The 13,972-nt window shown below is 39.8% G+C and overlaps 1 protein-coding gene and 1 non-coding gene across 2 annotated transcripts; one reads left to right on the forward strand and one right to left on the reverse strand.

Moving 5' to 3' along the window:
* Positions 1-214: 214 nt before the first annotated feature.
* On the reverse strand, positions 215-281 carry mir4088 (microRNA 4088). The gene has a single exon (NR_034483.1). It is a non-coding gene; the product is annotated as a microRNA 4088 (primary transcript).
* Positions 282-3,981: 3,700 nt separating this feature from the next.
* Positions 3,982-12,054, forward strand: LOC100176973. Its single transcript, XM_002130420.4, has 12 exons — positions 3,982-4,226; positions 4,501-4,601; positions 7,451-7,550; positions 7,618-7,858; positions 8,532-8,661; positions 8,854-8,997; positions 9,410-9,549; positions 9,775-9,940; positions 10,157-10,354; positions 10,633-10,747; positions 11,049-11,395; positions 11,751-12,054. Exons 1-12 carry the CDS (start codon positions 4,118-4,120, stop codon positions 11,829-11,831), a joined length of 1,872 nt encoding a protein of 623 aa, XP_002130456.1. The 5' UTR covers positions 3,982-4,117; the 3' UTR covers positions 11,832-12,054.
* Positions 12,055-13,972: the final 1,918 nt, after the last annotated feature.

Below are 13,972 nucleotides of genomic sequence, written 5' to 3' on the forward strand. Positions count from 1 at the left end.
AAACACCAAATTTGTTCCGTTTTGTAATAAATATTCTGGTATGTTTTGACATGAGGACTAGAGGTATATATATACAAAACCTTTGGGCACCTTTATTCATAGCCAAACAGGCGGAACTCACGGATGGAAACTTAACTCGGTCGTCACGAAATTATTAATAAAAAGGAAATTGCAACATTTTCATGAGCAACATTCATGTCTTATGTAGCCTATATGGACTCAGTGTGGAGATTGTCAATCATGCAGATCAGAGCCCAGTACTCCAACATCTCATCATAGTCCACGAATTTATTCAATCACAGTGTGTTCTATGTATCGAAAATAATACCTAGGCATTGTGGTGCTTTCGCCCTGTTTAAATTCGCGGGGATCGCATATTAATGTGTTATAAGAAGCTTTCCATATGCATTTCTGTTATTTAAATTGTATTAAATCGTCATCTTTTAAATTGTATCTTTATACAGTGAAAGGTACTTTGTCATGTAATAGGGCTGTAATTCATCGTTAGATTTATTATAAAGTCACTTTTATCACTGTACCAGTTCAACAGCTTAATAGCACTTGTTAGTTTAATTACAGCCGATGTTCTAACTGTTGGTGCAATGCTTTATCTTCTAATGGTTATACAGTGTAGACTGTAGTACTTGTTATATAGGTACATCGTGTATGAGAATTTTTTAAGGGCAAAACCTATACGACCCAACCTTTTTAAGACTGTATACGGGTTTGGATAGGTGTTTGCTTTAACAAGTAAAGTACATTGCAAATATCACTCCATTACCATCAGCGTATAAAGCTTTTAAAACACGACCGCATACTCGCATACCTTAGTTTCAACATTCAGAAATCCGGCTGCGAATATCTGTTGTTACGAAACATTCCGATTCGTTTCATACGCAGCGAGGTAGTTGGGTGAATCACCACTTCGGGTCGTCTCGCTTACACATTCTCAATTGCGTAGCGGAGTATCAAACTACTATTTATTCTATTCACAACAGAGTTACAAAATACATACCCACGTTAAACCACTGCTTTGGCATCTTGATTTTCTAAGAGAGCTAAGAAGTCAATGAACCACGAGGCCAAATCATCTGTAATTTATGCAAGCAACCCACGTATGTTTTATACAGAGATTCTATCATTATATTCAAGCCATTGTTATAATTCAGACCGTGACACCAGTCCACTGTAAGCTTATAACGCTGAAACTTCGTTGGGCTGGTATTCTTACGGCGTTGTACACCGTAGTAACGTAATTTCATTTCAAAATCGAAGCCTAATTAATTTGTACGTAACTAGGGTTAGGAAATGCACAGTACGTCATTATGTCTAGCGCCTGGCTATGAATAAAACAGTAACGATTTACAATAACAGGATTCATTTATTGGGCAGTGTATTTGCACAAAATTTCATGCTCATTGTGTAATGTAGCGAGTTCTATTCAGTGTATTTTGGTGTCAGTGACAGTGTTAGCTTGGCCGTCACACCGTATTGTTACTTGTTTATTATTAAGCAAGTTTAGACGGCAATAAAAGACGTTTGAAAGATAATAGCGTCGCCGGCGATCGGTCATTCGTTATTGACCTCGGTCAAGTTTTGTTATTGTTATTAGTTTGTTGTTGCTTCGCCAGTGCGATTAATGTGTAAACATGAAACAAAAGCCCAGGTTTCTTCTACAGCGCGGCGACCTTGCACTTGCAACATAGAACAATAGCACGCGAATAAATGTTTTTTTTCGTATGCGCGTTATCTTAAAAGTCGTGCTTCCAACAAAGGCGTGTTGTGGACTAGCTGGACAAATCTTTGCGACCGGCATAACAGTAAGCATGTTAATCAGGCTACTACAGACCGTAGGCAAGAAAAAAGCGGACCAGACTACGTGGGAAAATGCCCGCTTGTTTATAACTAACGCGGCGAAACTGATCCAGATTATTCACCGACTTTCAGTATCGACAATACAGCTTAGCAATGTCCAAGTACAGCTATTTTAATTAGGTTCATGCTGAGCAGCGTGAAGGAATATGAGACGCAGTGTGTGAGAGATAGTGTTTGCTAGAAATAGAATCTTCGCATACCAATCTAAGCAGTCATTCTTGAGTGACCTACTTTTGGTGGCTTTAACGTAAACTTGTTTTTTCGGGGTCACTGAAATGTGCATAGTTCGGCCTCTGCGCTCTGAGGTGGTCGTTAGTCGTTACAATTAATCTCTTGACTTGGATTTTAACGAGCGCAGCCTAATTTCCTCACGAGTTACAAACATGCAGTTAAGAAAAACTAGGATGCGATGGAATTTTCTTGTTTGTCGATAAAGTTTACGGTTGGCCATAAACGTGAAGATTCGCAGTCGGAGATAAGGGCAAACAAACCATAACTTACCTGTATGGATTAATTGCGCCACTATATTCGACTCTGCGGTTAGCTAGAAGCTAGTAACCAATGTACGCTGGGTAAACATAATGTTGAAAACTTTTCAGTTATTGGAGAAGTAGTTAAACTGGTCCGGGCCAGTCTATATAAGCTGTAACTCCTGCTTATTGAGTTTTCATAGAGATTTACAACTATCTCTACGTTTTTAACTTTAAACAGATGTCAAATTTTTTGGTTCATATTTTTAGAAAAGAATTTTCGTCTACGATATTTTTAATTTGTAACAGTCCGCGGAATAATGAGATGATATTTTGTCACTAAACGTGATTGCGCGTTAAGTAGAATACGTGATCACAAAGTTTCATAATCACCAATTCGAAAAGAGAGGGAACGGTACAGCGGATGTAGTTATGGTGAAATTGGCCGACTTCGTATGACGTATTATGAGGTTTTCTGGTCGGTTAGGGCTGTTTAATACGATGAAAGCCGTCACCTATTCTGGGATTATTAATTTGGCGTGAAAGGATTCCGTATGTGCCTTATGTAAGCACGCTACTGTTTGGTTTGTTCTTTTTAAAGTTGGATAGATTAGAAAAGGGTTGAAAATTTGCAACAAAGTAAGGTGTTACTGTTTCAGGAAAAAAGTTACATTGATTGAGTGGTAAGGTGTTAGGTTCCAGGTACATGGGTAGAATTAAGCGCTTGAATGTCACCCTACGGCAGTTCTACCAATTCGACCCGCAATTTGTGCTCGGCGTTTGCTGTGAGAGAGGTAGCGAGAGAGAGATGTGCAAAAAGTCACCACTTCTTGCACTGTTTGATCGACGAGAAAAGAAGAAGGCCGAGTTGGCTGTCTGTTGTATAGAAAATGAAACAGACAGTCAAACGCGGTTGCAAGTGTTGCACCAAGCTTACGGTTTCAAGCTCTTTTGTGGAAGGTGCTTTCTATAGCTACTGTTGAGGGACGTGCCAGTGTTATTGTTTAGACTCGCGAGGCAAAAGTCAAAATCTAGTTTTACGGCCACTTTATCAGTTGGGACAATCTATAAGCCGTTTCAAACACGTAAAGTCGCTTCAATTCGGTTTAATGTATTTTTACAAAAGCAGTTCTGACTATGAGGACAAACGCCAGAAGTTGTATGACGCATTACCACCACGGTTTGTAGAAAGTATGCAAAGGAATGAGTTGTTCAGTAATATCGGCCAATCAGTTGACACTTAGTAATCTGTCAGCTGGATTGTGCAATGAGAGCAATCGAACGAACAGAGTTTAGTTATTTGGCAGTAAAGAAAACACTCCGTAACTTAAGTTGGATACATTGTGGTGGTGTAGTCATCGGATGTTGTTGTTAGTTTAGCGAATGATTTATCTTTGGGAACTATCCTGCTAGTCCGTGTAAACGCGCAAACATTATCTGTGTCGCATTATATCGAGTGCGTGTACTTTGCAAGGGTACGACCTTGCAATCGCAACCGTCATGTTTACATTAGGCATGCATCCGAAGACTGTGTATGTTTTGCACGCCATTAACAAAGTGCAAGGTTTGCTTAGCGGTCGGGAACTCGAACTGTATTAGTTTGTTTGGTGTTGAACTAATTAAAACATTTGTTTCCAGCCCTTAGCTCAAGTTAAGTGTGTAAATGCATTTAACTGAGATTGAAACAATTGTGATTACACGACTTTATTCGAATACTGACAGCACCCACGCAATTGGATCCGGATATATTTGTTTGAACATATTCTGCCACAATGTTGCGCACTCAGTCTAAGCAAACGCCGACCGAAATGAGCCACGATTACTTCATGGAAACGTACGGCAATATCACGCCTTCGAAAAGCGAAGCTAAAGCGATTCCCGGTAAGTTCGGAAGTTAAATATAATTTCGAATAACATAATTCGACTCAATCTTTCTCGTGACCCTTAACTCGGAGAATCCGGATTAGCAAAGTAGTAAGGGCTAGACCGTCTGGTCAATTGCTATTAAAAAAGAGCCACCCCGTTTGGGACTGCTAGACTAATGTTCGTGGTCCATTGTATAATCTATTTCTTCCTGTCACGTTATATTGCGAACAGTCGTTCAAGTCTGGTTCATTATTACCGTATCCTATTCAATCCTATACAAAATCTATAGGTTCTTCCGGTAAAGCTGTTAAAAATGGTTGGTCACCAAGTCCACAAACGACAGGCCAAATACACAAAGGAGAATTTCGCTCAGCGGACAACAGACACAAGGTATTGTAGTGTGATGAAGGCAGTGCCTTCAAACAGTTGCTTTGTGTACATTGAGATATCTCGCGTACCTGAGTTCCATCATGTGTGCTGGAATGGTCAAAAAATCGATCTATGTACACAACGCAAGTTAAAACTCAGGAATGGTGATGATTTAACGTCCGAATAGAAGGGATTGTGCTGGGCAAGCTTAACAATCAGTCTATACCGGGCGTTGTTCGGATAAGTTACGAAGCAAAGTTGGTGAATAATGGCCTATCTAAGCTGTTCCAATGTTAGTGCCGCGAGTTCTTCGTATTGAACCACTACAAAGTGAATGCTACCGCTTTGTTGCAGCGGAAATCCAAGATTTAAGGACAGTCGCCAGAATTTGGCTCTCACAGATAGGCATCGCAGTCAGACTTAGTCGCTAAACCCGAGTTAAAAGGTTTTCTTGCCGCAGTATGTTTAGCTAAGTACTGCTTTTTAAAATAGACATGAGTAGGTCTGTTCAGTGTAGCGCTACCCACTTTATTTCCTTGTTTATTTCAACAAGGGATGTGACGTAGGGTATGTATAAATGCAGCTTAACTACGTCATCGTGGGCTTGGGATCTAATTTTGCATGTTTACAATGCCAAATACACATTTGTAACGCTGCAACAACACCAAGTGTTCCGGTTCGTGGCTTTTTCGATGCCGCTGTGGTTTAAGATAGCAGACTAATTTAGCTCCAGCTACACCCCACAGCACAGTATCCGCCCAGCTCCGTCAACACGCTTTAAGCTTGAGCTGTTAACAATCTTACACATATATAGCTAAGAAGAACCGGAATGTACCAATAAAGGGCACTCGGAAACAAACACCTCTGTATACACGTTACAATTATGGTCGCATATTAGGACGTACACGTCACAACACTCCACACAGTGAAGGATGACTCTATTCAGATCGTTTTTTAGGTCGCTTACAGACCTTTGTTTTCGTTTGTTATATCCGTGCGGCGTCTGCGCTGCTCTGTTGTTTAGTCGCACAGGAAAAGCGCTTTTTGTTCCAGCAATCTCGCATCAGTTGTGTTTACGTTTAAAAAGTGTCTTTCTACTCTGTGTCCCGGCCGTGGGACGCTATCCTGTGTTGTCCAGCTATTGTATACAATAACATACACGTTCCAACAGCGGCGGGTTTCCTCTTCAAATGTAACAAACAACAGGTGTGCTCATTCTAACTCGCAGTTGGCTAATAAGCGCCGACGAATAAATGACCACATTCTGTGCCAACTCTATGAAAATAGTCGGCGTAACATGTTCATTCGCGAAGTTGTCTGCAATTAAAAATTACCGCAGAAATTTAACACTGGAGCAGGTGGGACGTGTAAAGCTCTGCTGGTGATAGATAATGTTTCGTATTTGGTTTCTTTCAACCGTAACCGTGCGCAGTGAGTTGCAGCGAGTCGATATCATTGCGCGAACTATACCCCGTGGAAAAGTGGATTTTTCGCGAATGTTTATATGTATTTCGCTTTAGACACGTTATCTTTTTAACCCGAAACGCCGCGTAATTGTGGGTATTGTATCGCATTCGACGGAGAACAACAAACAAACGTGGTTATTGGCGTCTCGTCGTAGTGCACGTTGACGTACTTAACACTGTCAAGACAGCTAATTCTCACCAATCCGATACGTCGCTTGCCGGACAGCCAACGAAGCGATTTATTGCATAAGCACGTCGTAAACTGCAGCTACGCAATTGCTACAGGGCACTCGCCAATTAAAGCAGTGTGCACAGTTTAAAGTTACAGCCGCACACATTTCGAATGCTATGATAAATGTTAGTTTATAACCTTTTCACCTACATGTAAAATAACATGTGTGATACGGTTTTAAATCAATTCGCCATGGTAGCCGAATGCGACACTCTATTAGCTGTTCACACCAATATAGAAGAGGAAACATGTCTTCCGGCCACGCAGTCTGTACAATAAGTACATAAACAAGGATTCGTTGCGATTATGTCCACTATAGATCTTACAAAGGCCGATGTATAGCAACGTTCGCATCTTGAATCGCATTAGACGATCATCTACTACAACGAGATAAGACACCGCCTTACATTGTATAGGTGTGACATTTCTTAACCCCAGTCCAATTAAAGAAGCAATCGTCGCATTGTCCGCTGGTACCTGGTAATCGCTATTTTCTACATAATTATATCGAACAGTTTAAAGGTGCTTTGTCTTGTCGAGCCAACTAACCACCAGCTTACAGTGTTTTTGGCGTTTTCTTTTAAAGAAGATAAATAATTATCGGTTGCCTTGTATCGGTTTCTCGGTAAAAGTAAAATCTGCACAACGTCAAAGCCGACCAAACGGTTTGAAAGTTTTATTGCTTTGCTTGTTTTTTTTATTTGGCCACCGTCGAAGGTTAAGCGCTGAATTGGTTGCGGGTTAAGAAATTGCGGATATGCGGCATTTATTCACTGCCAAGACACTCGTGGTTCTATGTGTGGTCGACATTTCAATTTGCCCTGTTTAAACGAATCCGAAAAGCGATTGCAGAAAGTCTTTATTCTTTGTTCGTGCCTGGCCTTTGGCCACTGGCTCTATATAGGTTACTTACTACTAATATAAATGCGTCACCAGCAATAAGTCTTTTTGGTAGAAAGATTTACGTCCTTCGTCTTAATTGCCCGACGCTAAGGGTTCACCTGGGTTTTCCACGACTGTTCAATGAAGTTATCGTGTTTTATTTTAAATGCGCACACATGTATTGTTTCTCTGAGAAAGCGGTATTTATTAGTACAGAAAGCTCTTGTAATATATTTTACCCATTATTCCGAAAATATTTGTTTTAGTTTATAAATGTTACTTTTCTTTAGGGTTCACAGAAAATTAAGATGTGTGACCACTGTGCACGAAATAACAATAAGAACGAAGGTGTACCTTGCGAAAATAGTCATCTTAATGACGAAATTATCGGTAAGTTATATCAAAAATATTAGATTTTTGTAAACCGCTAGACGTCGCTCATTGTGCTATTTTTTAGCCGATGGTTGCGTATGTGAGCACGTGTGCTATGATGTGCCTCGAAGAAATTCCCGCATCCAAGCTATTGCATCCCGCTTTGCTCGGAAGAGTTTACGTATGGTGTCTCGGCGTAAAGGGTCCACTGAAAATGCTTACTCGGGCGAAGGCACCAAACCGACCGACACTCCAACTAACCGATGGAGAAACTCCATGTTCAAACGTTCCCAAAGCAACCACGCTCAGGAAAATGACCCAGAAAGGTACAAATTACTATTCAGTTCATGATGTTGTAAAATTCCTGTTGTAATAACCAGATGCGCAGGCGAAAAATCTTTCGAAAATTAGAACTGATTTTGACTCGCAAGTGATAATTTCAGGCGATTGAGTATTATAAACAGGACGTCGCTACGACCACTAATGAGCAATACTTGTGTCCAACTATTCTCTTGATTTAATTTAAGGTTGTTGATGATATATTGAGACCGCGAGAATACCTGGATTTAGTTTGGCCTCTTTGCTCTCTTTAATAATTGAGTAATTTAACCGATCTTGGTTGGTAGAAAACCTACAATTATTCACTCCATGTAATCATCGACTTAACAAAACCGTAGGCACGATTTTAATTTCAAAACACACACAGTTGGAGTTCGGTATCAAGTAGCAAATTGAATGAATGTTAATTTATTACCATACCTCCACGATGGTATGTTAATTGGTAAATAGTTAAGATGCTATTTAACGTTCTCAAATTTCGTGAATGTTTTGTCAACAGCAGATTTGCCCTAGAGCGGCATCCGGTTCGCATTATAACGAAAGGCAAAACAAACATAACATACATTCACAAGCTAACAATATACTCTGTGTTTTACCAGCCGTGTGACTACTGTCCTATGCCATGTAACTGAACCAGACTAATATTTTAACCCTTAACAGTTACCGTCCCGTACCTCATGCCGATCGAGTTCAGCCCGTTACGTCACCAGAGGCACGTGACCACCAACCAACCGTGACGATCGTACGCAGCGTGAGTCACGCACCTGCAACGTCATCGCCCAAAAATGACGTAAGTTCGCATACCTGTTGAACCCTTCTTAATTTCCGCGCCATTAAACCCAACGTAGGTCAAATCGCTGTAATAAATTGTCCATAATTATAACGAACGACATTATCCCTTGCCCTATCGTATAATCAAAACAAATTAGCAAACCTTTAAGCCGAGCAGTCTTTGACCCGAATGGTTGTGTTTTCGATACAGGACAGCATCAGCATCTTGGCCAAGCGACATAGTGCAAGTTGTTCATTGACGTCAACAGAGGACGACCGTACGTCACCCACTGACGATCGAGTGCTGAACGGAATTTTGGAGTTAAAGAAATACATGCTTGACGAAAGCGAGCAGGTAATTTGAATAAATGAATGTAACCTATTTAGCCTCGCGTGTGGGGGAGTGGGGTAACGATGGCCGTTATAACACGGGCGTTCTGTTTCATACACCTCGTGACCGCTTACGAGTTGCCATAGGGGTTTTAAATGATAAATATACAGTCTGCAGAATTCATCGTTATAAAACTTACATTTTAGTGAAACTATATGGCTGTTACGACGTTAGTAGTTTAGACTGGTGCTAATACAATCTCAATGTACTTTTCATTCCGCTTTCGTCTTATCATTGAAGTACATAATTTACTGTCGAATAATGTAATATGAGACCTACAACAGCGCGAATTAAACCACACCGTAATATTTACGCAACAACAATTCACTGCTGGTTCATCCAACAATATGTGTTAAACATCGTGTACACTCCCAAGGTGACGTCATCAGGGTTATCTAACCTACATTCCACTGATAAGAGAACCGATCTCATGGAGAATGACGTCAAACAGAAGTACCGGTCAATCAAAGAAAACGAAGAGACTCGTATGGTGACAATAGTCACGTTACTCAAACGGTAAGAAATGTCACAACTTGGGGTAAAATGGTCCATGTTTTCATTCCTTTTTATTGTCACTTTTGTTGGTTAACAAAGAATATTTACATAATTTCAAAACCGTATGCTTACGGTCCTAAAAAAATATTTGTTAAAATTTTATTTGTTAAAAGCCTATTTAAAAAACATCTTCTCATTTTGAGCTTTTGTTATTTCTATATTTTTTAACTCGTGCATTTTTTACAGGCGTCGCAACTCTTTAAAAATAAAGTGCGACCATTTCATGAAAGATTTGGAAAGCGATGAATGCGACAAAACAAGAGGGAAGACGATCAAAGCTCGGTTGCGCCACATGCAGCGTAAACTTGAGGTTGTGGAACAATGTATTGAGGAACAAAAGGATTACATCAAGGTTGGTTTGCTTTTTGGGATAAATATAGCTTCGTCTGTTCTGTAAGAAAGCTCCTACAGTCGGACGATTCTTGTGTGTAGAAATTGAGTAAGGATTTTGTGCTACGGAAACAACAGAAAAAGTCAACCAATTGTTGTGTAAAAAATATACATTTCGCCTTAATGGCATCCTCAGTCTTTTTTTAAATGGTGTTTTAACTTCAAACGTTATTCCCAGGTTGCCGCTGCAAAGATTGAACTGAAATGTAGTCTGGAACTTTTCAATCTTAAGTTAGAAAGAGATACCAGTTCATTAAGTGACGTCACACCTACTCGGAAAAAAACGTACAGCTCGCCAACGTCACCTAACGACCGTTTTGAATCAGCCGACGAAACAGTCTTCGACGACTGTTCATCTGTGTCTACCCATTCGCCGGTAAATATACATTAACTTTATAAAAAATATGACACAATGTGGAAGATACTTGAACGACAAATTAATTTAAGTTAAAGTACAAAAAATTAAACAATGTTTATCTATAATATTTCATTATTCGGCTTTAAGGTTCAATCAATTCTTGCAGCTCCTTTTCTAAAATATTTATTCAGGTATTTTTACCAGCAAACACTAAATCTTGCCACTGTAAAACCGTCATTATTACCAATATCATACTATTTAAGCCGATATTAATTCGACGTTTATTTTTTTAATAGCGGAATCTAAATTCAAGTTTCGACGCCTCGAAGCCACGTTACGGCCGACGTACAAGTGCCCCTTATTACCAATTCCGTAACCCACACAACGATTATGCAGCTGATGACGACGAAGGTATGTATACGTAATATATAAAGTATGTATGTATTTATGTATAGCAGTCTGGTATGCACTACATTCCCACATCATTGGACTTAAGATATACATTGTAAATCATAATTGTTGTTTTAATTTCCAATCGGCTGTAAATATTTAAACACGACAGTCTAATGTTAAATAAATCTGCCAGCGTTTAACAGTTACTAAACATCAGTAACAACTCTGGTCTAAATCTCAGGTCCAAAGCGTGTCACGCTGCAGAACCTTACCAACATATAATATAATACATGTTTTCTTATCAACCATATCTTACCAGGTCGCATGCGTTCCATAGATTGTGCTGTGACGTCAGACTGTGACAGCGGATTCGACAACGGTGACGCATTAAGTCGAAGTGACGTCAGTCTTGACCGGACGCTTTCGAAATCCACAGGTTCAATCGCTTCCTCGGCATCGCGTTCTGTGCGCCTTTCTAGTGCTCATTGTGACGACATAAGCCCTGGAACAGTGGAGTTTATGCCCCCTCAGTCGAATTCCTCTTCCGAACAATCTCTATGCGGATCTTCCCGTCGTGGTTCTGCCGCTGGTAGGCGGTATAGAGCACGCAGTCGCCGCTCACTCAAGTCGGACGAAGTTGATACGGACGTGTTAGCCAGTATAGCGGTAAGCTAAGACACTGCTTTGTTATCACTACTATACTTCTAAAACTGAATTAGGAGATCGTGATATTGCTGTATACTCTTTGGCTTACGGTTAACGGCATCAAATTGCATAATTACTACTTGGGCCAAGTTAAAATAGTCTGAATCTTTTTTTGCAACCTTTGCAAACAATAGCGTTAGAGACTTCTACCAAATACGTTCACTGACTTCCAACCGTTTTAAACAATGTGAGAATCTGGTGTAACGAAAACGTAACAGGCAAAATCAACGTCAACCAACCATTGTATTTGCCTAAATAACATCGTCAGTCTCTTAATTAAATAATAACTTTTAAACAATGCTAATTCTCTCCACAGGAATTCGAAAACTTTGCCGAGAAAACAATGCGACGATTGCATCACAATGGCAAGTTAGTTCCGCTTAAAAAAGGGACTTGACCACCCATAGATTTGACCACTTCGTTTCTTCATTTTCTTTTCGCCTTATTTATTTTCTTCCCTCGTGCCTGCCGGATATTTCGCTGCTGGTGGTTCCGGTTTCAGCCAGCGCACCTATACACTGTCTTGCAATAATTACACCCAGCCATATATGCTATATATACGTGCGACAGATCGCCATTGCTGTTTTTTACTCAAACAATAAATATTCTTACACATTTAACACAGTTGTTTATGCTGACAACTTGCTAGGTTTTTTGTCCCCTTTTTTGCTGACAATTTTGCAACTTATTTTCTCTGACAATTTTGGCACTTTTTGTAAGGAAACAGTGTAACTGAAGACTTCTCGGAAATCCGTTAAGCACCGTAGTTTAAACCGCCAGACCAAACCCTTGACACGCGCTGGCAGAACGCGCATTTGTGCGCTGTTTGCCGAATCGATTTGTAAAGAAACTTATGTGCTGTAATGACAACATTTTAAGTTGTTGAAACCGTGCTATTAGGCAATGTACGACTGACTACATGTGCTAAGAATGTAACGCCGCGTAGGTTACTGTTTAAACTACGCATGGGGGCCAATGTATTTTGGTAAACATAAACGCAGATTTAGATAAGATGCTCGAACTTAATATATATAAGTTGTCATTACGTGCAGTTTATAAGTTTGTGACAGCGCGAAATTTTAACTTTATAGTTTTATATTCGGATTTGTATAAAATATATCGGTTCAACAAATTGATTTCATAAAACGATTCAGTAATATAACGATTACGGTACGTAATACTAATTAATCACCAGCTATAAAACTATTCAGATGAAGTGATCGTTTATAGCTTGGTATGCGAAAACAAATCTAACGGCGCATAATGCATGACTGCATGGCATGTTTTCGCAGTGAAGTTTTGATCTCAGTTGAGATTGTATAATATGAGAATGAGCAAGAATACGATACCAGCTGTCAAGTTATGATGAGATACGATCTCGTCAAGCGAATTGTTATAGCCCGGGGAATGTATCGCGTTGACGACCCTAATAAAGTTAAGATACACAAAAGACGTTTCTATTCACTATACGAGGCAGTGTTTTGAGGCACAGAGCAATCGAAGCTAACCGCACCTGAAGATTTTGATAATAATGAATTGCAAAGAGAATTTCGGCCGCGCGTTTGAAGGAGCTTTGATTACTTAGTCAGTGACGCGCAAGTAGCTTATCTCAAGAGAACAGTTTGCCTGCCGCTGATTAGAAATTAAATTTGTCCAGGTTTCTTAGATTTATCAACTCTTCATAACGTATGAAATTTGATTTAGAATGTTACTTCCGAAAATTTCAAACAGTTAGCATGATTCGTGTACATAAAAAGAATAGGCAATCACGTTTTAATCTTAAATCAAAGTACTGTTTAGGAACGATATCGCAAACTCGGTCGGAGATGTCAATATTTGCTGTGGTTCGAGGCATAAAACTATGGAGTCGATTCGCCAGATTCTTTGTGTCTTAGATCCGCTGACTGAACAGCGGGGGTTCCTCTGTACCAAGCAGTGCACATAATGTTGTGGACTTAGGTGTCACGTCTATGTTTGCCGTAACGAAGACCGCTGTGCAAGGTGTCGAGTCAGTACATCCAGTTAGCATCTAAGTAAATGCAGACAAACGAAAAAGACAATTATAGAAAGTTGGTTGGCGTTAACAAGACGCAAGCACACAGAAACAGCAGAATTAATTAGTCGCAAGCATTTCTCCGAAGCAAAATGTCGCCTGGGATTCAATGTGTTAATTGAAACATAGGGAATAGATGATTTGAATTAGCTATTAGCATGATTGCGAATTATACGGGGTAGTTTGATTAGTTGATATAGTGCGGTATTTGTGTTTGACATTCGTGAATTATGACTCAATCTTGTACTGCGTGATTAAACTATTTCGTTGCTCTAAATAGTGTGTGGGCATTTAACGTTGATTGGCTTTGACTAGACGAAACGTTTATACTATAGAGTGAGTACGGCACTAGATATTTTGAGGCGTTGACCAATAACGTTCAATAAGTCGCTAAAACGGTTCCGCATTGTAACAGGATTACGGAATTTCAATTCGGCTTAGTTGGCCAGTGTGTAGACAAAGCTCTACGTAGAATATTATATCTG

The sequence above is a fragment of the Ciona intestinalis genome, chromosome 4 (assembly GCF_000224145.3).
Source record: "Ciona intestinalis chromosome 4, KH, whole genome shotgun sequence".
In the NCBI taxonomy this organism is placed as follows: domain Eukaryota; kingdom Metazoa; phylum Chordata; class Ascidiacea; order Phlebobranchia; family Cionidae; genus Ciona; species Ciona intestinalis.